Source organism: Pezoporus flaviventris, unplaced genomic scaffold (genome assembly GCF_033815535.1).
Source record: "Pezoporus flaviventris isolate CSIRO_AGI_PZ_B2104156 unplaced genomic scaffold, CSIRO_AGI_Pfla_v1 ptg000006l, whole genome shotgun sequence".
Lineage (NCBI taxonomy): Eukaryota > Metazoa > Chordata > Aves > Psittaciformes > Psittacidae > Pezoporus > Pezoporus flaviventris.
The window spans coordinates 18,490,200-18,514,650 of NW_026892554.1; the positions used below are offsets into that span (position 1 = coordinate 18,490,200).

The window sequence follows — 24,451 nt, forward strand, 5'->3', positions numbered from 1 at the left end:
AGGCTGTGGTCACCTCTGCAGGAGTGGCTGAATGGCATGTGCATTCCTTCCTGAACACTGTGGTTTACAGCTCAGAATATTACTCTCAACTGCAGCCAGCAGCAGCCTCTGGGAGAGAAGCAGGGTAGATAACTGACAGCAGGAACCAGCGTCCCAGATAAATTCTTAGTAAAATAGGTCAGAGCCTTCACAAGCACACAAGCAAGCGCTCTGCAGAATCACAGCCTCAGTAAAAATCTATATATACAGCATGCGTCTCAAGTAGCTCAGTAAAATACCCTGAACATTTGAAAACAGAGGTTTGAAAGTTATCACCTTCAGCCATTCAGATTTATTTCTGGCTTATGGAAAAACAAAAAGCAGACGGTGAGCAGCTCAATTCTCAGAAAGAAACCTACTGTGTATCAAAGAATCGCCTTTTTAAAAGTCAATATATATGCATACAAATATATATTTAGACATATGTCAAATATAAAGTCTGCATGCGAGTTTCCTACACACGTTAGTTCTTCAAAAACCACTTGCAGCCATTGCTCCAATTGTCCCATAGAACAAATATTCTCTGTTTAAATGGGCAAATTTAGACACCAGTAGCAGACTCACCAAGGCAACAGGGAGCTCTCTCAGGGCTGCAAACCTTCCAAAGACTCTCTGCAATTTCTGCTAGCAAACCTTTAAGCCACATGGTAGCAAACAAGGGTAAATTTACCACTGTAATTGGTTTAAAATTACAGTAGTATGCATATGCTACAGTGCTACACAGAACTCATCAAAGTATAGATATTCCCTTACGGCCTCCAGTTCTTAGACAGTATGCCAAATCCTCAATAGCTGACAGATGCTAAGTAAGCTGTGCTGCCAAAGGTAACACAAGAATTGGTATGATGTTCCATGGGAACAGACTATTATTCATTTCTATCTAGTAATCATCTCAAATACAGGCAAAAGCTGGGAAAAACTATTGAATTCATACAAGCTTACAGAAAGCTCCTGACAATTTCGCAGTTGCCCTGATTCACTTGGGTTTCATTTTACTTTTTTGGCTGTCTCTCTTTATCCCAGCCCTGAAAAATTGTCAGTCATAACTTGCTAGATAGAATAGGCACAAACATTGTATTACAGGAAAAAAAAATAATCACCTTATAGGAGCTCAAATTTCCAAGGATCATCTTTTACATGCTTACCTGTTGGCTCTATGCCTTCATCTTGGGTTTCCTCCAAATGAAGCAGTGAGTCTCTGCGGACAGTCTGTGCATCTGTAAAGGTTCTAAAAGAAAATATACCTATTAAAAGATTATTCAGGAGTGCTAGTAGGATCCAGTGCAGTCAAAATGCAATAAATCCAAGGGGAAATAAAAACACAGCTTGCAAGCACTTAGAAACACAACAGGAGAAAATAGAAAGCTCAAAAGAACAAATAATATTTTGCCCCTTTGTTGCAAACACTACAATCACGTTGAACACAGAAATACCTTCACTCTAAGGAAGACATTCTTATTTCATACCAGTGGACTTCTGGCTTCAACATCATGGCATATAAAAGATGGAGATAGTAATTTTGAATCATAACAGAGAGGTCATGAACCATGCAAGTATACAGAAGGAACTATCAATTTTAACCTTGATCATGCTGCCACTGTATTGATACCTTGTAAACTGTCAAGGTTGTTACCTGTTGAAGCTTCAAGGTTAGGGGCTTTTCTGTTGGCTGGCTGGCGTTTTTTAGAGGCTAGGAAAAGAAGGAGATTTACTTCCTAATAATAACAATAAAGTTTCCCAAAATTGTCACCAAAGCAACAAATTATCATTATCACATGGACAAAATGAACATTTCTTGGCTTAAATTAACCAGGCAAAGATTATAGCACAGATAATACAGCACAGAAAGTCTGTAAGGTAACAGAATGCAGAGGATTATACGAGCAAACCATATAACCAATAACTAAGCATTTGACGACTGCATATAGCAATACACTGCAGATTATTCATGAATAGCAGCATGCAGAGTTTTTATTTAGCTGACTTCATTTAACAGATCACAAGGTGGGAATCGGCAGCCTTCAAAGGCCAGGAACAAATTATGGTTACCTTTATTCCAACAACTACAACAAATGAGTCCTGAGTGAAGCTCAGGAATTCCCTCCCCTCCACAGTGTAATAAACACAAACTGTAGAAAGTCCAAACAAGGGCCTTCCCAGCTCTCCATTAAATAACAAGCAACTTCAAAAGCAGTTTTGTTACACAGCAGTGTCAGGTGCCCAACGCTATGTCAGACATTATTTCCTACCTCACATTAACTACACTTTGTAGAATACCTATTACGCATATGTGGGCACTCCTAGAAATTATTATTGTTATTCACAATGAAAACATTCTTTAAGCAAGCTGTAACCAAGCTGGATCCCTGCTACAAGAGTTTAGCAGATTGCACAATTCTTCACCCATCAGAAGTGACAATCACAGTTCATTTAATCTCCTGCTGCTACCATGCTGCAGACCTCCGTGCCTCAGAGCAGAGGTACAGGTAGCAAAAGCAGCTGAAGAAAAATGAGGAGTCATCACTAATCTTGCCTGTGAGGATATTTCCTCTCTTGTGAATGGCATAATGGGACAAAACATGAAAGGGCTTGTCTGATGAGCAGAGAGGTAGGCTCTGAAAATAGTCACTGGCTTGGTGAAGGTGGACATTGATGAGAAGCTGAGCAATGTAAATATAGAGAGGGATTATACTGCCTTTTGAAAGGTAAGCCTGTATTTGACAGATGGGAAAATGGTGATTTAATTAAGTGGGATTGCATGACAGATTGACAGACCAGGAAGACACATTAGGGAATAAAAACAAAACATCTGAAATTTGCCATCTCAACACATTTCCTAGTTCTTGAGCATTTTCTTATTTTGGAGAGAAATTACATTTGATGTTTAGAAATCTAATGCAATCTTTTCCTTTAAATACCTTTTGAATACTAAATATTTAACAACTTCTATTATTTTATGAAACAAATAAAACCGTCAAAAAATGAACAGTAAAAAAAGTCCTCAGAAGAACACAAATCTGATCAGTAATATATCAGAAGAGCTTCCTTTGAAGCTACTCAAAACTTAAGACAATCATCATTCATGACTTTTCCCAGATGAAAATCTCTTTGGTTTGCTTTGTTCTCATCCGACTGTTACAGATACCAGTTCAGTTTATATTATGTTCCTTTAATAAAGAATCAATCAACAAGTCTAAACTTCTGGACTGGCACTGGTAATGCTGCAACATGCAGAAGCTGTTTGAGGAGCTCTGTGCATCCACTGTCTTCAGGAGGGCTAAAGTTAGTAATGCTGTGTGCAAAGTAGTTGCCACCTGCCTCGATGGACATAGCAGTCCATTTGAGAGTTGGTTATTTTGGTGGTTTTTAACCCTGGAAGTACTGTTGGGCAATTTTCTCTTTTATCGACAATATATGTGTGTATTCAGAAGCATCCCTTCTGAGTGAAATAGCACGTTTTTAATGTTGTTACTTTAAGCTTTTATTAGGAATTATTTCTTTTAAAATTAAGTAAAGATCCAGGAATGGTTATAGTATCTGGAATTGTTCATGTGAGGCTGAATTGAGCAGAATTCAGTGGGACTGCTCGATCAAGAGCTTACTAAGCATCCTGCAGCAAGGAAAAACACAGTGCAGTGATGCTTCAGTGGCAAGATGTCCCAGCAAAGTCATAATGCTTTGGAAATCTGGACTTGCACTGCTACATTTGTTATTAAGGCTAAGGTTCCCTGTACATTTTTTAACTTTATTAGGGCAGGAACAGCATGTTCCAAAATCCAACAACCAGCTTAAAAGTGGATTCTCCATCCAATTTGTGCATTACAAGTTTATGGCTCTAAAAGTAACATGCAAAAACCTCGACAAAGCACACACGGAGGATTTCACAGTAGAGGCCACTTTAGTAAGCCAATCAGAACACAATGAGTTCTGTGTTACACAACACTGACCGCCTAGAACTAAACAAAGCATACTTCTGCACACCTCCATTAGCAGAAGCAGTTTTTGAATGACTACTTCCTGATGTAATTTGGGACTTAATTTCAAGGTACCTTTCTATCACACATGACCTCATCTGCTGCCTCAATTCAATGCTTGCACACACACCCCTCACCCGAGAGGGAGGCACAGCATGCTTGGTCTGACTGGCTTATCCAGAGGCTTGCAGCTACAACCACTACTCTACGGCAGCTCAATATAGTGTCAGACTGCAGCTGCTCTCACACAACCTAAAAAGCAAGAGTTTGAACATTCTCTCTCCTTTCCTTCTTTGTTTCAGAGGTTGTAACAGCTCTAGCAAGATCTGTTAGAAACCAGTGGAAGTAACACGTGTGACTGATACTATAATGGTAAAATTGCAACTGGCGGAACTGACAATCCTTACCCCCAGAAGCAAAGCAACCCATCTGAATTTGCTGGCACAGCAATTACTTGTTTTAACCAAGTGTATTTGATGGAAAAAAAATGAATACAGTACCAATTCTTATCATAGGAACTATGGAACTAGTTCCTATAGAACTGTAGGAACTAAATGTAACAGCTAAATCCCTCCACTTTTAGCATTACAAAATGACAGAGGTCTCTCTTTCAATGAAGTTACACGTTAGGAAAAACTCATTTTTCTGTTACCAAAAGGACACTGAGGATCTGATTAACAGCACTACTTACTGTGATACTAATTTCCATGAGGTTTTTAGTTTCAAAGGACTTTGGAATTAGCCCTCTCCTTCCACAGGCTCTATGTTTCCTTCTCTGGTAATTGGAATTTCTGTTTACATCCCATATTCTAGGTCAAATATATCCAGATATACGCTGTCCTCTAAATTCTCTCCTCATAGGAAAATCTTGTGAAAATACTAAGAATAAAACTGAAAAGAATCTATAAAGTCATTTTTTAAGATGATAATAAAGCAATGATCTCCATGGACAAAATGTTATACAGAAATTCTCACTTCAATAAGCCTCACAGAATACACCAATTGTCCTGTATAATTAGGTTGGAATCTTTTCTCTCTCAAATTTAAAAACTATGAACTTCACGTTGTAGCATACAATGTGTTTTGGCCTTAATTCTGCAGAGCTATTTCTAAGATCACAAACTGCACCAACAGAATATGAACACTGCTCTGCAGCAGTAATATTATCTTGGGCTTTAAGGAGAAGCTACTCATTAAACAGATTTTGTACAGTAGCAAATAAAAAGACATCTCTCATTCTTTTTGTATTCCAATTCCTTATCATTCTGCTCCTGCAGTTTTGTCAATTTTAAATATTTTACCACTTGGCTTTCTACAGGGGGTAGAATTTTTGTAAATAAACCAGTTTTCTACAAACTTGCAAGAATAAAACAAGCAGTTCATCAAATAACTACATATGTATCTTGTTAAGACACGATTCCGTACAAGGTATTCCTTTAGACTTTGGGATATTTAGTCATAACCCTTTGTATACATGAACCAAGTTGAAGTACCTGAAGTCTGAAAATCACATTCACAACTGCTCTAAAAAAAAAAAAAGACTTAACCCCCCCCTTTTCCCCCCTTTATTTTTACAACTAAACCAGCTGGCAGTTGAGACTGTGCATTCACCCAGAGTGTGTTACCTCAGCTTCCAGACCCATGCTGTCTGGATTCACGATGAAGCTCCCATCTCCTCCTCCCTTTCCTGGTTTTTCTAACATTACACAGCTTCTCCACTCTCACCCTGTTCCTGGATAACATTGTACCATATGTATGGGCTCCCGAGAGAGTGAAAACATTTCTATTAATTAATTTTATTCTGGTTTAATGTATGGTAAATGTCCAATATTGAAGATCCTGCACTCATGAATATACATTATCAGGTAAGCTGAGATTAATGTAATACCTGATTTTGTAAGAGCAGTATGTTCAAGGAGCAAGGCTATGTTTACGGCCAACCATGCTACTGCAGTTCCTGTCTGCTTAACTTCCAAAGCTTTACTGTAACTATTGCAGCATTTTCATTCTTTTGGTTCTTCAAGATAAATTATCCTGCAGATTGTCTGCAGCAAAGAACATGGGCAATAACAAGGGAATGCTCAGTTACAGCGTCTGCTGAGTGCACACCATTTCTCTGTCACTTACAAGCTTTGTACAAAAAGCAATCCATGGAGCTTCTCCTGGGAATGCTCTGGTAGCAGCGCTTCCAGACTCCATGGCTCTCAGGAAGGCTCACTTGTACACACCACAGTGATCCAAACCAGTGCAGCTTCTTCATCTGCTTCACTGTTCCGCTGAGGATATCATTTACAAGCTCACCCACCAGGCTACTTGCAAGTGGCAGGAAGCACATTACTACACATCTCTTACAACACTGTCTGCACCTTATAATTAAACTCTTTTCTCTGCTTGCCTTGCCCAAAGAAATATTTTGTAGTGTGCAGGAGTTCCCCTTACAAAGTGTGCAAATCCCCATCTGCACAAGTGCTTTTTTCTCCAACACTTTGGCTGAATTGGCTTTCCAAACGATGACACTTGAATCTAGTTTAATGCACAAAAAATAGGCTCCACTGGAAAACACACGTTTTTTCCAAGGCAGAACTTCTTAATAAATTTTGTTTTCATCTTTCACTGCTTGCCTCTCCTGAGGATGACTTTGCCAATTCCATCTCTGAACTCCTACACCTTGGTTGTTTGATTAAGTAATCCATAATAAAGCAGATGAAAAAAGTCTTACTTCCAATCAGTGTGTATCTTTTGCTGCTTCATGCTACGTTACAAGTGTCCTAAATATTTATCTCTGCTCTGGGAATTACTTTTTTTCCCTAAGCGTTTGTTGCATGTTCTCCAGGACAACACAGCTGTACACATTCCACCAGCCTTAATCTACACTAGAGCTGCTTTTGGTAATATGTTTTGGGTCTACATCTGCACATTCCAAAGTACTTTTCATTTGTTGTCAGGCATTTTCAACAGCTCACTGGGACATCTGAATTCAAGATGGAATCATTAAGTAATCATCTGACAATTCTTCTGGCAGCAAAAAGCGATGGGTTAAATTACCTATGGGTAGCTCTTAGGGTTTAATGATCCTGGCACTTTGCCTAGAAACTTCAGAAACTAAATATCTTCATCTGGATCCCATTCACAAGTAATCCTTTCCCAATTCCCCATGCATCCTGCAAATGCTGAATCCAGTATTTTAAAAGAGAGCTCTGGAGAGAGGTTGTAGGAAGGAGCACAAGACAATAAATTTAGAATCATGAATCTGCCCTTAGAGTTCTAGACAAAGACGAGAGAGTTACCCTGACTGAAATCAACATATCAATGTAGTATCAAAGCTTGGACAGTTCAGCAGCTAAACAGAGATCTGTGACCAGCACATAAACACCCAAGTAACAAACACTGCATCTCCGGGCTCTGGGGAGCCGAGTTGTTACCCAAGACATTTTGAAGATGTTTACTCATTTTCTACAGCATAAGGTAAAAACCCCACAGTAACAACACACAACATTAGCTCCTTAAAGCCTCATTTTGTATTACATGTAACATTCTCCCTATATTAAGGAGCAAAATAAGGAGTCACAAGAGGTCCTCGTGGTCCTTTACAGGGACGTTGCTGTCTATCATGACTGGCTGTCTTATTTACTAATTACTCCTCTCTTCAAATTAGGGCAATATTCTAATACAGTCCTTATTCATTCTATTAAAAGTTTCCCTTTGTCCTTGAAGAACAGGTTAGATTTAGGTTTTAATTGATTTTCATGTCCTCCCGAGTCTTAAAAAAGGGGCCACAAATGAGCATAAATATGTTCCTACTCTTGCAAAAGGGTCAGCTGACATGACAATCAGTTTGCTTTTCACAGTACACAAGAAACCAGTCTCAAATTACTCATATAACTTCTTCCCACACAAAGGCATATTTAATAGCCACAGACAGGCTTAATAAAGAACAAGGTATTAAAGTTAACAGCTGAGTCCTTTTTGCCATGTAACACAGTTGGCACACACACACTAAAACATACAACTGTATTTTTTCTGTTGTTAGGACTAAATAGCCGCAAAAGCCAGGCCATTTCTTTTGGTGAGCGGATCAATTCTACAGATAGCTGAGAACTCTGTGGGTGCTTGGGAAGGAATGAACAACGTACCCAGCCTTTATTTATCCCCCTCTCTGCAAAAGGCTCTATTCAACACTTAGGAGCATTCTACAAGCCTTCACTGACCTTAGTACAGATTTTCTGGCTCTGTTCTCCCCTGCACAGCACAAACCCAGACCTGAAGCTGAAACTGTTCAGTAAGCTGCCTCTTTATGGCTATTTGCAGGGAGCGCAGCAAAGTTAGGTCACACAGAACTCATTATTTCCTCTCTTTCTCATTTTTTTAGGTCACACTGGTTTGATTCCAGCCTTAGAAAAGGTCTTTTTTCCTAGAATTTTATTTTCTTTGTCTAGCCCTTTCTGCCTGGAATCCTGCTTCCAGCATACAAAACGAAGTATAGAAAGTTTGCTGCCTGACTTCTAACCACACCAGGTGAGCACTGTTATTTGACACGACAACATGCACCGGCTACATCAAAAAACTAACAAAGAAGTATTATGCCATGGACTTGAAATGCATCAGAACTAGCTGCAGTTCTAGTCTCTGTGATATTCTTTCACTAGAAATTCAGAAACAACCCAAGTGCTCATCACCTCTTTTAACCGGGAAGCTTAAAGTTCCTGTTTGCAGTGGGTGCAAACCACTATAATTTTAAATTCTCTTTTAGCTTTACTTTTCTTTTAAGAAGGAAAACAAGGAAACTTTTTTTTTTTGCTGAAGCATGTCACAAATAGAAGCATGCATTAAAATGCTAAAATACAGGCATTATTACAAATCAGCAAAATCCTAACTTTCATGTGTACACATACCCATACTGATCACAAGCCTAGTACTGCTTTATGATCTTTGGCCAGATTAAACAAATTACAGTTCTCGCATTAACTGCATTAGGAGTCCAGCAGTAGCAACAACACCACAACTTTCAAAAGGTTACAGGGATGTCTGGAACTGTTTTCCTTTCCAAAAACATTAAGTCTACAGTTTGCTCCTAATGATTCTTATCGTGGATTACAGAGCCCAGAACAGAAGAAACCATTATGATAAAAATGTTCCCAACCAACTGTTTACCTGAAAGGGTCAAGCACATCTTCCAAGCAACATAACATGCAAGCTGTTACCTCAACAAATGTGAAATTAGATTTAACTTAACAGAAAAATATCTGCCTGATACAATAGTTCAGTCTCTGGGAGTGGATAATTAGTACTCAGCAATATTGACAAAGTTCTAATAAGCAGAGGTCAAAGGATTCCTGTGAGATGTGTTGTTCTGTTCTTAAAGCAGGTATTTCTAAAACCTCTAAGGATGAGGAGCTTTCTGTAACAGAAGACACTATTCCAATGATGCAGTAACAGGAAAAATAATGTTCCCTTTTGTGCTGCCTAGGACAGAAAGAAGACAGTAGCCAGTAGGGTTATCTTACACGTACCTGGTTACCTGGTCAAGTTTTATTGCCTTTGATGGGAAGAAGATGCTCAGCTACAAAGGCTAATTACGATATAAGGATTATTTCTGCAAATTCCAAAGGGAAGAGAGACCTATCTGCATAGCTGCGGCTCAGGTATTTTTGATAGCCCATTCAAAGTAGATTATATGCATTGTAAAAAGTGCAGAGCAACTGCTACTGAACTTCTAAAGCCTTTGGGGCCAATCTGACCATCAGAGACACAGGAAGGGATGGCACAGGAGCATCAACTGCTTCTTTTACTGGACTATCTGAACTTTGTTATATTCTGGTACTTGTGAAAGCCCATTACCTCACCACACTGCTGAAAAGCTTACACTGAAGCGTAAGAGCCTCGTAATTTACCAGTATTTTCAACCAGCCTTCCATATTTTTCCTAAGCTGTGAGCAGCTGAGCCACTCTTTTTGGAATTGCTTTACACGAACTCCTGCTGAGCCCACCTCTGGGTCTAAGAACCTCTGTGCTATAAAATGAACACTGTACAGCTAGATATATGTAAACAGGATACAAGCAACACAGTCCATACTGAATGATGCTATTTAGTTTAATGCCAAACTAGAAGCAAGCATAGGAGAAGAAATCCAGTTAGAAACTTCATTACAATTTTTCTCATTCTAGCCTCAAAAGACAGACCTTATTCTGCATTTGATAGCAGAGACACCACCAGGCAGACAAGGTCCTTGTGGACCTGCACAACAGCAGGAGACAAAATCAAGTTGTGAAAAACTGGCAAATCAGTTTGTTAAAATAAATACTCAGGCTACTTTACCCATTTTCAAAGCTTTGTGAAACATTCTGTGCATTTTCATCTTGTGATGTTTTCATAAGAGGCTCTCCACTGTTAGGCATGCTGGCAAGCCCTCTAAAGCTGGTCACAAAAATGGTCAGGAACTGTGCGGGTCAGGCATAAATAAGCTACTTGGACAACTGAAGAAACCAACAGTAACTGGTTATTTGTTAAGAAAAGCCAACACGCAATACAGGAGGAGGAGACTACAGCTACAAAAGCTGTTTCTTTCTGATTTTAACATGCTTGAAATGTCGCAGTGCTTGTGAGCTGCTTAAACTTTCCTTTTAATTCAGTTTTCTTCAATTATCCATGAGAAGAATTTTAATGAGTCTACAATGCTTTAAGATGCAAATCTTTTCTTTTGCCAACATTTCCAACAAATTCGTTCACAGAAGTTGAAGCAATTCTAACTTTATTAACTCTAGTTTCAAAATAGAACATTCAGTGATTTTCTTAGAGAAAACACAGATTAATTACATCAGGAAATGCCTTCAAGTCAATTATACCTATGAAACCCAGTAGTGTAACAGCCAAGTGCCTCCTCCAGCATCACAACTACACCAGCACTTTGACTTCACTAAACCAGGCCTATTACATACTGTGGCAGTTTCCACACATGATTAAACAAATTACATCCCAGGATGTAAGCAAATCTAGTTCAGCTCCTTGGGCTACTTCGACACTAGTAAACAAAAAGGGAATAGCTCAAGCCACCCACTGTGAACACCTGCCCTATGATAGTTTTGGTCTGTGAAAACTGGTATTTCCCTAAGTCAGGGGATAACCCAGGCAAGGATTTGTCACTGGCAGATGACATTAATGACCATCCTTTCTGCAAGAGGAAGAGAGGGATGTAAACTGTGCTGTGCCATTTCCCTTCAGAGCCAGAAAACATGATCTAGAATGTTTCATTCAGTGGTACAAAGCAATTGGGATTATGTAAGACTAGTAAACATCTACCTTTCTATAAAGATGGGAATTCTATTCCAGAGTATCTTGCAGCATTTCCAAATGCTTAACTGTAGAGAATGCAATTTGAAATTAAAGGAAAAGAAAGAAAACTTCACAGAGGGATTCTAAGCGTTCTATTCTTACACCAGAAACTTGCTTTGAGAATACCTGAACATGGAACAGGGGACATTTCAATGGTAAAAATGTGTCCAATTCAGACGTGTGTGAAAAATAAATTATGTCAGGATTCATTTAGTTCCTTCATTTTGAGATAAGTCTTTGAATTTCCTCTTTGTCCCAATTATTCTTTGCAGAAAGCCACTAGGTATCTTCTATGGGCTCACAACTAGATTTCCTGACACATCGTAAAGAAAAAACAGGATTCAACTTTGTTGCAAGAAATCTCATTAGTTTTTTAGTTCTTCTGGTCATCTAAAATGTTTTACATGCTATTTTATATGAAGGAATCCAATTAGATGAGCACTCATTACCTTGCTTGGCTTGTGCCTTGTGTGTTGATTGGCTAGCTAACAGGCTGGCCTCATGGAAAGAAAATGGCTGCTAGCTCTCTAAAACTTGTTCTTTTCAGTGAATAAACAGAAAACCTCAAATACACATCTCTTCTGTACATATTGTGTTTAGAGAGGATTTTGTTTTGGTTTTCATATCATCTTCCTTTAACTAATTGATGGTTAGAAAATTGTTTTGTTGCAATCAAGGATTCCCTGATGCTAAATCACTCCTCAGGTAACAGAAGTGGCTGCAGGGCAGACAGGTTGTGAAGCAAGGGGAATTCATCTGCAGGAAATAGTGGAGAAGATTTGGGTTTGGACTGGGTATTGTTTGACTGTAATAGAAAACTCACAAGAATGTGATAAACTAAGCTTCCTGGAATTGTCAGCTACAAACAATCCTGTCATTTTAACAATAGGCTTATGAACGTCCTGCTGCAAGAAACAGTTCTATACAGAAACTGCATTTGTCGTTCTGGTATGACATTTCTAGGTACTCTTTGGTAGTAAATCCTACCAAATGGGTCTAGCAACTTATGCAGAGTTTCATAAGGAATGATCTTCACCTTTAAATGATTTTTATATACTGCAGTTTACATGATGCTATCTTTTATGCCTATACCTACCTGCATGTGACTTGCCCAAGGCTGCACCAGAATCAGACTGGATTTTTGCAGCGGGATGGGCTGCTTTTTCCAGCTACAGGTTAAGATGTCTTGGCGTTGATAGCCTCACAAAGCTAAAAAGGAAATTAAGAAGCAAATAAAGCTCATACACTGTTCACATCCTTTGCTTTGCAATCTATTGGTATCTTTCAGGAATTAACCACTGATACTTAAAAAGACACTGTCTCTACAAACTTGCAGTGTCACAAGATCCCCAAAGGAAATGTTACAGAAGCCAAAACAAAGCCATGTGGTTACTGGGGTCAGTAACCAACAGAGCTGCAACACACAGATCAGCCTCAGCAAGGGGAGAGTGCATGGCAGCTCTCTGTGTTTGGGACAGGGTGTTTCAGGTTTAACCCACAATGCCACTACGGCAACATCAAACTGCTCTTAGCTCTGTACTCCCCCATTTCTTTACTTGTAAGAAAGGAATGTTTATGCTTTGCCATAAAACTTGTGTTTGAAATTAATGGAGTATACTAACTCTGGATGCTCCCTGCTGTTCATCCCAATTAGCTTAAGCAGGTTGTCAATTCATGTAACAAATTAATTCTGTGTGACTGGCCCTGTTTCCCCCCCCCTTTTTTAATCATGTAACAACATCTAAGTGTAAAACAATGCTTTTTTGATACACACAAGATGTTAAACCCATAGTCCTATTGTTACTCCAGACTTCCAGCACTGAGCCAAAACAAAAAACCCAAAACAACCCTCACTCCACACCAAGCACCAGCAAAACATCCAGTAACTTTCAATTTCTATTTCAAAGCCTATGTTACATGGAAAAGAAATAGCACTACTTCTCTTTTTTTTCCCTTTTAATTATTATTATTTCAAACTGTCCCTCTCAAAGCCTGGCAGTTTTTCAACTTGCTACTAATTGCAGCCTGCTGTGTTCCTGGATGGCTGTTAACTGCATTTACTATGATTATACACTTTGATACCTTTTCCCCTCCCCAGTGTTTTCTCATAAAATTGAAGATTTAATCTTGGCCTCTAAAACATTTTAGCTAAAATAAAACCATCATCAGCTGCGGAGTTACTCTGAAAGGAGAGTAGATTTCAGGGTTTAAGCAAAATTCTAAATTCAAACATGTCTTTCGACATGACTGTGCCTGAGCCTCCAGCAAGTTTTAGTAAACAAATGAGTCTCAACACATACCTTAACGATCAACACATTTATGGTAGTTTGGGCTAAGATGCTGAGGGCAGATTGCATAATAAAAAGCCTCAGGCGAGCAACATCTTTTTAAACTCACATACACTTTTTACATTAATTAATTTCTAATGAAGGAATTCATGTCAGAAGGAGGACTTTCACCCTCAGCTGTGCCTCCCCACTCTTGCAGAACAAGAGAATTCATCTATACACAAATCAGCACCTCTAGGCGAAAGCAAAGAGACTACATGACACACATTCTTCAGGTGAAGCAGTTTATCCCACAAAACACTTGGCTATTCACAAGCACAACCACCTGCATGTATTAATATTTCACAGAATTTCCAGTAGCAATCTCTGTGAAAGTGTTTTCTCTCATTGACAATGCCACAGCAAAAGGAATTTCGTTTTGCTTTTCTGAACAATGCATTCTGCTTCCCAGGGAATTGTTCCACAACAATACAGAGAAAATGCAGGTTAGTTTGTGCAAAATTTCTGGATTGTCAATAACAAAAGCATCTTAGATTTGCCAGTTTGTACTAAGGAAAGAATCATAAAGAAAACAAAAGTAGCTGTGAATACATATCAGGAGAAAGAGGCAGATGTCTGTGAGGAACTAGAAAGAGGAAGAACATCCCATCAGGACAATACAACAGTTGGTCTGAGGACAGGAACATCCAGAAGTATTTTTGCTGCTTCTTTCTGAGTAAAAGACTGTTTTAGACTCAGAGTAAGTAGCTGCTCTTTTCATATTTACCTTGTAGCTGTTCATTTATCCCTTCATACTTGCAGTCAAATTTTCTACAGGCCCAAACCACTTTGGAATGCCCAGGCTTTAACTAATCACTGCTGTACTATGAAAACTGGTCTTACTCCTTCTGCATTACTAGCAATTAAAATTAATTATTACAGATTGTTACAATTTTAATTAAAACTTGTCTCAGAAAGACCCTGTAAAGATGCTAGTCACTTACTACACTCTGCCCTAAACCAGCTCAAAACAAATGCCATTATTATTATGAGGGAAAAAGTTTCAGTACCATTAAAGGTCCATTATATGAAACTGTTATATTTCAAATGGGCTTTTAAAAGTGTATTCTAAATAAGGCTAAAAATCATAGGTTAAATATATTATTTAAAGGGTGTTCTCCTAACAACTTTGTAGAACTCATGACACCTGTTCAGGATGCTGAAGAATCCAGCTCAACACCAAGGAAAGTCTGCTGTGACTCTCATTTCACCTTCTGGAGGGACAAGTGAAATTCTTTATGCAAATTCAGTGTGACTGAAAACAACCACAAATTGCAAGCCCTGGGATTCCTATTTAGTCTTTTTCAGGTGTTTGTAATTAAATGTATTCCTGGAACTTCTTTACACAAATCAAGGGTGCTGTAAGGAACTGCAGCTGCAATTCAGCAGACTGTATCCTCACCTGTGTATACAGGATGCTGCTTCCGAAAAGAGCTTCACAGTTTAGGAGGCATGATTGATGAGAAAGGGTAATATGGCTTGATAAATGACAGAAATGCAAACAAAAAGGCAGGGCTTTAACTTGTTTTGTGCTAACAGTGGGAATACCTGTTTCAGAACTGAAGGCAGAGTCTTCTGGTGGTTAAAAGAAGAGGGCAGTAGGGTCTAATTATTGGGCACTCCCAGTCCTCATCCCTGTTCTCTGTTTACCTGCAGAGAACAAGAATTCTCTGCTTCTTTTTCCGTTTCCATCTACACACAAATTTGATACTGTGAAAAGTGACAAGATGAGGTAAAGATCAGTAAAAGAGATCAGCTGCTCATCTGAAATACGGGTAACTGCTGGTTAGGAACACCCACAGACTTAAGGAGGCAATGTATGTAGCGAAAGAAACAGAACTGAGCATACACACACTTGATCACCAGCTTATTTGAGTAAAGGAGCCACTGCTGTAGTTGCTCAGAAATATGTCTGCGTGTGTAAAGGTGGTATTACATTTATTACTAATTGTGACAAATTAGGTGAGTAAAACCAGCTGATGAGGATTCCAACTCTGTTCCATAAATACAGTACTGATAAATAGGAAATGTTCTGCTTCAGACAACTAGAGAAGCAGAGTATTCCCTTCAGGTGTCAGGATGACTGCAGTTCTCAGACTGAAGTGATGCAGATCACTGAAAGAACACTGAGGAGCTGCTACCTCCATTTTTCTAATCCAAAAACCAGGCCTTACCACCTTTCCCATTAATTCTTTGAATACATGAGGAGTTTGTTGTACCAACTGGAACCAAAGATGGAGAAAACGAATACTGAGAATTAAATATAACCTGATAGCTCCCTCTGAAAAATGATGGAGTAAGGAAAGGAAAGTAAACAAAGCAGGAGGCTCACTCCTCTTATGCAAAGATCCATATCAATGAAGGTTTTGGCTGTTACTACTAGTATCAACAGCTACTAGTAAGAAACCACTAACAAGTCTGAGTTCGTATTACATTTACCAACATATACATACGCCTAGATTAGGGTTTCTATTAACTGAAACTATATGCTGTGTCCTTGCAACATATTATAAATTGATCTTCGAAAATAAATTCTTGGAGAATTTCAATACATGCTTTGAAAGCCTACCAACTGCTGAAGCATTCAACTACTGGTAGCAGATTCATCATTTCTTCTTGAACAGGAATATTACCTTCAAGACTATAAGATTATAGAAAAGTGATTTGCAGGGTGAAAGCCATTACTAGAATAAACTGGGTTTTTCCCCCCTTAAAGGGATATATAGTTCTCCGACTGAAAGTTTACAGAGTACCTCACTGTAGATATTTCAGAAAATAATGTGTTTACTTCTCAATATAGTTTCAAAATTGTGGAAGGTATTCACATGTTCAGCTGCTGCTAATTATGCTTAGAGAAAATAATAGTTACCAACACTGATTTCTTCCTCTGATACATTGTTTTCCTGTATATTAGCTCCCTCTCCTTCAGTAAGTCAACAACCAGGAGTACCCAAGAAACAATTGCATTAATTCAATCTGTCAATAATATTTACCTGAAATTCAGTAGAAAAGTCATTATAATAGCCCTAGAGATTCAAACCATTAAAATGTTTCATTCTAAACCTACATTATTGGGCTTTTTTTCCCTTTTCTTTTTTGTCACTTTTTTAAGCCCAGCCGATAACTTGGAACCACACAGCCACTCACTCACTCACTCCCCCACTTCTTTGTCCCTCTGCTCCTGGAGGGATGGGAAGGAGAATTGAAAGAATGCAACTCCCACGGGTTGAGATAAGGACAGTCCAGTAACTAAGGTATAACACAAATCACTGCTGCTGCCACCAATAGTAATAATGATAAGGGAAATAACAAGGGAAGAGAATACAACCACTCACCACCCACCAACTGACCAACACCCAGCCTGACACGAGCAGTGATCTAGCCCTTCTGGGTAACTGCCCCCAGTTTATATACTGGGCATGACATGCTGTGGTATGGAATACCTCTTTGGTCAGTTTGGGTCAGGTGTCCTGTCTCTGCTTCCTCCCAGCTTCCCCTCCTCCCTGGCAGAGCATGAGACTCAGAAAGTCCTTGGTCAGAATAAACATTACTGAGCAACAACCAAAACCATCGATGTTATCAGCGCTGTTCCGAGGCTGCAAGTCAAAAACAACACTGCACCAGCTACTGAGGAGAAAAATGACTGCGACTGCTGAACCCAGGACACCCCTGTTAGACAATACAGTAATGTTCTGTTCCTCACTATCAGCTTTTCACCTCCCCTGTAGTTGACAGAGCTCTGCAGCCTTTGGGTTACCATAACCATAGATTTCTTGGTTTATAAAAATGATTCCAGGAATAAAGAGTTGCTCCCTTAAATACAAAACAGCTTCTCAGTGTTTCTACATGAGCTTCAACAAGCCCCGGTTTTGTTTCATGCAGGTTTGCTGCACTTCTCAGTTGTGATTTTCATCATTAACCTCTCTTCTTCAATGGGAGTGATTTTACTCAGCACCGGATCTCTCCTTTCACCTGAGCCATAAGTAAGTCGTTGGAGACCTTGGGTTGCCTGGAGAAACCAGCCCGAGTTTCCAGCCCACGTTCAGCACACCAGCGTGAGGAAAAGGCGAGTAAAAAAAACCCAAACACAACGCAAGGGCACACGGTTAGTGCGTTTTAAATAACCCACAGTACTGAAGAACAAGGCGCCAGAAGCTATGACCAAAATGAACAGCTCCTAAGGTACAACCAGCGCTCGCTTCCCAGGAGCGAGGGGTTCACAGGAGAATGTTTGCCGGTGTTTCCTCGGGCCAGACACGAACTAAAGCACCTCCCAGAACAAGACGGAGGAAAACAACCCTCAAGCGGACCGCGGCCCCAGCGCACACCAAACCGCGCGGTACCTGACGGGAACAAACCGCCTCCTCCCTTAGGAGGGGGGCGGGAAGCGCGCTCCGCCCCTTCACCGCCTCAGAGCAGCCAGGCCCCGCCCCGTGCGCGCACCGGCGGTGACGTCACGCGCGGGAATTCTAGACCGTTCCAGGCCCGTGACGTAGGGCGGCGTCATTCCAGAAGATTCGGCCGCTGCCCGTATAAAACCCGAGGAAGAGGCGGGGCGAGCCCGAGCGGACACCGGAGGCGACACGGGCGGCTGCGGCGGTGAGCGCGGCCCGCGCGGCCTCGGTGCGGCGGGGTGGGGGGAGGCCGTGGGGTGGCGGTAACGCGGCATAACGCGGTGCGTCCTCCCGCAGGGCACCATGGTGAAGGAGACGGAGTACTACGATATCCTGCAGGTGAAGCCTAATGCTTCTTCCGAGGAGATCAAGCGCGCCTATCGCAAGCTAGCACTGAAGTACCACCCCGACAAGAACCCCAGCGAGGGCGAACGGGTACGCTGGAGCCGGGGCTGTGGGCCGGCAGCACCTGCCGCACGCCCCCCTCGGGCAGGCCATTGCGGCTCTTTGGGGCCGAGCTCAGATCTAGGCCCCGCATGCGCCGGCCGGGCCTTGCGATGGGGAATTCCGCAGGGTCTGGCGCAGGGGGTGTGCGGGTCACCGCGGATGTGCTGCGGGCCGGCCGTCCTTACTGGAGAGCGGTGGAATGTACGCCCTTGACTTGATTGTAGAGCTCTGCTTTGACGATATAATGCTCTTCCTGCAGCGTATTGCCATTAAATGAACGTTTCCATTCAGCAGAGCTTGGAGAAGGTATCTGTAGGTGGCAGCAGGCCTCATGGCCTGGCTGTGTCAGGAGCGGACGCTTCAGTTCCTCTTTCGAGATGCAGCTCCTATCATTCTTCATAGTTGCTAACAGGAGCTCGTTCTTACAGAGATGCTGCTTAAAACAGGCAAAGCTGGAAAGGTTTCTAGTGTGTTGATGGCCGTTGTGCTGTCAAGTGCTGCAAAGGTGGATCCAGGTGCCAGCACTCCTGTGTGTGCTGGGGTTGTGCTGGAGGGATCTGTCCTCAACAGGATGAATTTCCTTCAGGGAAAGTGCTAATGCAGATGTACGAGGTAACTATTCAAGGAGATTATTGAGCTGCACATGGGTGGACTACTTGCAACAAAGCCGATTCATGCATTATTAGCAGAGATCCCCTCAACTCTCTATTTCCTGGGAGGATAAATGAGCACCATAATTGAGAACGATGGAAAGCTTGAAAAATAGGAATATTCATCTAAAAGCTGGCCTAATAATACTTTAGCATCGGAATAGAAGCTCTGTGTATGTGTATCTAGTACAGTAATCAACAAAACTCCGGGTTGTTAAATAGTAACATAGTCAAAGGTGACCTTTTCTGCCTTTGGCCTGGTTTTTTATTTGTACATCTTTACCTGGTCATGAGTAAATTGTGTTCAAAATGGAAGTACCCATTTCAATAATGGCAAATTGTGCTTAAAAATCCTTCTAGTTATCTTAGTAATAGGCAGTTATTCATAGCTATTTAAGAAAATCTCTTAATATTTCTTTAAAACTGGATATTTTGATCTGTATCTGAGTCCTTCTACTTGTGATGAGTAAGCATCTGTCTGGTCACTTAAATTTGTGTTTAGTTGTAGCTGGATGTAGCAGCTCAGCAGGCATGAAGGACCCCTGTGTACCTTTAGAATGACTAGCACTGCTGTGGCTGTGAGCATCGGGGGACCCCTAAGACTTTGGGGATAGTATGGCCTTTTCTAAGTGGAATTTATTAGAAGTGCATAATGATTGCAAGTATCACAATCGTCAAATTCTTGCTTGCATATGCTTGTAAACTGGAGGTGTGACTCTGAATTTAACCCCGTGTATAACAGGGGAGGAGGGGGGAGAGGGAGAAAAGGGGTGGTTTTGCTGGACAAAAGTGTGCTATTACGGTCTGTTACACATTTGTGTAGGGAGTTTCCCTTTTGAAAAAGACAAATGCTAAAAGAGTGCTGCAGTGGCTCAGTCTGAAGATGGAGTTACATATGAGAGGGTAACTTTTCCTCTTGGTCATAGTTGTTCAGAGCTTCTTTTTTCTTTTTAGTTTAAACTCATATCCCAGGCATATGAAGTTCTGTCGGACCCAAAGAAAAGGGACCTCTATGACCAGGGTGGGGAGCAGGCTATTAAAGAAGGAGGCCTGAGTGGCGGCAGCTTCTCTTCACCCATGGACATCTTTGACATGTTCTTTGGTGGTGGAGGCCGAATGAATAGAGAGAGAAGAGGTACACAGTTCTAAACAAGTTCTAGAAACTAACCATGCACTTAAGCATAAGACACCTGTGCTATGGTACTGCTGTTCTACTAAGTGCACACAGTGTGCTTATTACTCATTGCAACAATAGATTAAATAAACCATGATTTCTGTAGTTACTCTAGCATTAAGATGCTAATAAAGCAGATAACCTGATGTAGCCATAGTAATCTTTGATGCCTTCTGTTTACTTTTTTGTTAAAGTGGGTGTGGGTAATCTCTAGGGGAGGGGGAAGCATTGTTAGGTTTAGAGCAGATGAATTAGACCTGGTTTAAGTTACTTCTTTTCCAGATCTCTGTGGCTCACTTGCTCATATGCTTTGAGCAATTTGCTTCAAAGGACACCATCAACTTAAATCATGCTGTAAATTTCATGAAATTATTTGGGAGAAATTATGTGAAACTCAGTACAATGCTGCTAAAAGCACAGTATGATTTTTGTCTGTTTCCATGTCCAGTGTCTGTTGAAGGAGCAAGTAGTAACTTGCTGTGAAGCCTTTTAAATTATGCTATGAAGTGGCATGGAAATTTATAGGTAGGCAAAGCAGCAGCTTCTGAATTGACCAGATGTGAAGCTGGTAGTGTCCTTGCACTTTGCTGTTTCAGTTAAGCCTATGAAATTAGGGGTAGGAGCAGGGATAGAGTGGCTTTAATGATGCTTTGCTTAATTACAGATGAACTTTTATGTTCTTTTATGTTATTAAGTGGGTGCAGCACAGTGGAAGCTGATGAAACCGCACGTGCTTTTAAGGGGGCTGAGCTGTGTTCAAAGTTTGGAAAGAACTTTTTTTCAGTGAGACTGCATGTGTGGACAAGTGTAGAAGCCTTTAAATAAACATTGGTCCTTATAACAGCTGAACCTGGATTAATCTCTCCCTTTTTCTTCTCAAGGCAAGAATGTTGTACACCAGTTAGGTGTATCTCTTGAAGACTTGTACAATGGTATTACAAGGAAGCTGGCACTGCAGAAGAATGTTATTTGTGCCAAGTGTGAAGGTAAAAACAAGTAATGGCTTCACATGCCTCTTACTACAGTCTTAGTCCTTTTTTTCTTGAGTGGGACTAAGAATGAAGAGTGGGTGTTCTGCTTTTCCCTCTCCTTCATCCCCCTCTGAAAGTCTCCATTTATGCTCTCATTTATGCTTATCCAAGAATGACTTAGTGATATAAACTTAAAGTTCTAATGGCAGACTTAAGCCCACTGTGAATTCCAGTTAAGGGTACCCAAGTTATAAGTACCTTAATCTGGAACTTTATTAAATGGCTGTTTTGTTAATATTTTTTAATTGCTGTGGGCAGCAGTCTAGCTTGTATTACGCAACCATTTTTACCACTACTAAATATCCATAATGACTGGATTGTTTGAGGTAAACTTTAATGAGGTCCTGTACCTTAGCACTCTATTAAATGTTTAGCCAGCAGATTCTTTTGGAAGTATTAATGGAATGTAGGTGTTGAAGTTGGGATTATAATTCCTTGAAATCTGTGCTGTATTTGGAGGTGGGGCAGAGGCTCATTGAACAAGCTGTGCATAGCTAAATTGACTTTCTTTTGCTGGTAGAAACTTTTAACTTGTGGGGCATGTTTTGTGATGGAAACTAAATTCCAGTTTCATTGGAAACACATTACTGAATGACTCTCAAGTTGCCCAAAAGCTGCTCTTGAAGTCAATGAGTTTCAGCCTGACTGCAGTAGAGTTAACTTCTCATTTTTGGAGACTGGGATCAGATTTAACCTTTTTGTCACAGGTTATGGCGGAAAGAGAGGGGCAGTGGAGAAGTGCCCTGTGTGTAAAGGAAGAGGAATGCAAGTTATAGTTCAGCAGATAGGACCTGGAATGGTACAACAAATTCAAACTGTGTGTCCAGAATGCAAAGGCCAAGGTGAAAGGATAAATCCAAAGGACAGGTGTGACAACTGCAATGGGTGTAAGGTTGTAAGAGAGAAAAAGATCATAGAAGTTCATGTTGATAAAGGTAAGGACTGTCTGTTTGTTCTGTGTCCTTAATTGTGGTCTACAGTGCTGCAGAGAATAAATGGCTTTGTTTTTCTCCAGGTATGAAAGATGGTCAGAAGATAGTATTCCATGGAGAAGGTGACCAAGAGCCTGATCTGGAGCCTGGTGATGTTATAATTGTGCTTGATCAAAAGGATCATAGTGTCTTTCAGAGGCGAGGGCATGACTTGATCACAAAAATGAGAATTCAACTCTCGGAGGCTTTGTGTGGTTTCAGAAAGACCATAGAAACTCTGGATAACAGAGTTCTTGTTATATCATCTAGGCCAGGTGGGTCTTACAAGAGTTCTGGTGCTATATGAACTGCTTGCCTGCTTGATTGGGCCTGGGCTTGTTGACTGGGGTTTTTTTGGGTGTTTGTGGTAGGCTTTGTGTTTTTTTTGGGGGGGTGTTTTAACCAGTTGATGCAATGGATTCAAACTACACTTGCAGTCACTGTATTTAGCTGGTGGTTTGTTATTCTTGTCACTCATTCTAAAACATTAGATGCAGTTACAGCTGAAGCTGTCAAAGGCTTCTTAACAAACTTTGGTCTCAGTTGGAAGAGAGCCAGGAAAATACTTAAGAGGGTGGGAACTTAAAAGCTACTGGATTATGTGTGAATTCAGCATGAAGGCTGTGCTAAGAGAAGCTGAGCCCTTCCAGTAGAGGAAATGGCCTATATAGTCTCGTTGTAGGACCCCTCAGTCCTCAGCCTTTTCTGTGAGTTAGTTGTTAGTAGTCTCCCTTGATGCTGTGGGAACGCTGCTTGTGCCTAACCCTGCTTTTCATGGTTATGAAGGAAGTGTCCATCACATAAGCTTATTTAAAGCTGTTATCTCTTTGCAGGTGAAGTGATAAAACATGGTGACCTAAAGTGTATCTACAATGAAGGGATGCCCGTCTACAAATCTCCAATGGACAAAGGCAGCTTAATTATACAATTTCTGGTAAGTTGACTGCTTTGCTTTAGCAAAGGTGGCTGTGTTGGCAGAAGGAATAACTATTCATTAAAAAACCCATATGAAATTCTAGGTCCAGTTCCCAGAGCACTACTGGCTTCCAAGGGAGAAACTGAGTCTGCTGGAGGCCCTGCTTCCTCCCAGAGAAGATGTTATGATTACGGATGAGATGGATCAGGTAGACCTTGAAGATTTTGATCCAAGCGAGCAAACCTACCGTAACAGTGGGGGAGAGGCGTATGAAGAAGATGAGGAGGGTCCAAGAACAGGAGTACAATGTCAGACATCTTAAAGCAAGGTGAAATGGATGTCATCTAAAATGTAAATTTTCACAATGAAAACTGCATGGCTGTAATAGCCACTGCTTGTGGTTTTTGTGTTCAGCAAATTGAGTTGCTGCGCTGTCAGTATCACCTTTTTGTAACTAATTTATATTGTGTTCTTGTAGTCTTTATATAATGCAAATGTCACACAGCTGAGAACCAACTGAGTTGGTATACATTTTCCTTTGCTGTGAAGGTTCTCACTTTATTTCACCTATGCTATTTATATAAGACTTGGGCAATATTGATAGAGGCTAAGTGGAGTGTCTTATGTAAATACTTTCATACTGGAAAATTAATTTCATAGGATAAAACATAGCAGAAATAACTTCTAATAAATAGAACTCTTCACATTTTATTGTGCTTGTCTGATACTTTCTGGGCCATTTGAGAATCTTCACTCAGACTCTCATCTCCATAGTCAACTCTAGTAGCTGTCTTATTTTGTGTTTCGGAAGCATTTTGTCTCTCTTCCCTGTTTTCTTCTATTGAGTCAGTAACATTCCTGCAGCTGCTTAGCTGTATGTAACATGGGGTCATAAGATGCCAGCCTGTGTGTAGAGTGTACTCCCCATAATTCTAATTGACATACAGGCAAAAATAATTGCAAATAAAAGTTTGATCTTTCAGAAGCTAAGCTTTGTATTTCAGCCTTTCCTAGAAAAGTGTTTTTACTTCCTGCTAGCCATTATCTACTTGAGCCTTCACTAGGATGAATAAATTGAAACCACATTGATTTCAGCCTGACCAGTGCAGTACACAGCTGCTCTTTGATAATGTAATAAGATACTGTTGTAGAAATGAGCACGTGAAAGCTTTCTTCTGCTTTTATCTGGTTTCTAGTC

General features: G+C 40.5%; 2 protein-coding genes across 7 annotated transcripts in view; one reads left to right on the plus strand and one right to left on the minus strand.

The window, feature by feature from the left end:
* The window catches only part of ACSBG1 (acyl-CoA synthetase bubblegum family member 1), a 31,376-nt gene extending 18,824 nt beyond the window's left edge, over positions 1-12,552 (minus strand). For 2 of the 5 annotated variants that reach the window (XM_061447213.1, XM_061447212.1), the window contains exons 1-3: positions 12,440-12,552; positions 10,330-11,656; positions 1,185-1,267 (exon numbers count right to left, since the gene is read on the minus strand). In XM_061447213.1, the coding sequence (XP_061303197.1) occupies positions 1,185-1,267; positions 10,330-10,409 (163 nt within the window). In that variant the 5' untranslated portion in view covers positions 10,410-11,656; positions 12,440-12,552. Of the gene's footprint in view, positions 1-1,139; positions 1,162-1,184; positions 1,268-4,704; positions 5,469-10,329; positions 11,657-12,439 lie in introns of those variants that run through there. The other 3 variants (XM_061447214.1, XM_061447215.1, XM_061447216.1) reach the window with 3 other exon arrangements.
* A 5,738-nt stretch (positions 12,553-18,290) lies between these two features.
* DNAJA4 (DnaJ heat shock protein family (Hsp40) member A4) lies at positions 18,291-23,964 on the plus strand. Of its 2 annotated transcripts, XM_061447244.1 has the most exons (7): positions 18,291-18,499; positions 20,116-20,296; positions 21,217-21,321; positions 22,074-22,301; positions 22,382-22,612; positions 23,171-23,271; positions 23,357-23,964. In XM_061447244.1, the coding sequence occupies exons 1-7, from the start codon at positions 18,368-18,370 to the stop codon at positions 23,573-23,575; spliced, it is 1,197 nt and encodes a 398-aa protein (XP_061303228.1). In that variant the 5' UTR covers positions 18,291-18,367; the 3' UTR covers positions 23,576-23,964. The 2 variants fall into 2 exon arrangements, with proteins under 2 accessions (XP_061303228.1, XP_061303229.1); XM_061447245.1 differs by lacking the exon at positions 20,116-20,296 and having other exon boundaries at positions 18,361-18,499.
* The last annotated feature ends 487 nt before the right edge of the window (positions 23,965-24,451 follow it).

Excerpts from the sequence above, each read along its gene's own strand:
- DNAJA4 (XM_061447244.1), top strand. The coding sequence starts at position 18,368 with ATGGTGAAGGAGACGGAGTACTACGATATCCTGCAGGTGAAGCCTAAT. Across the intron at positions 18,500-20,115 it reads ACCCCAGCGAGGGCGAACGG|TTTAAACTCATATCCCAGGC; the intron begins GTACGCTGGAGC and ends TTTTCTTTTTAG. Across the intron at positions 20,297-21,216 it reads AATGAATAGAGAGAGAAGAG|GCAAGAATGTTGTACACCAG; the intron begins GTACACAGTTCT and ends TTTCTTCTCAAG.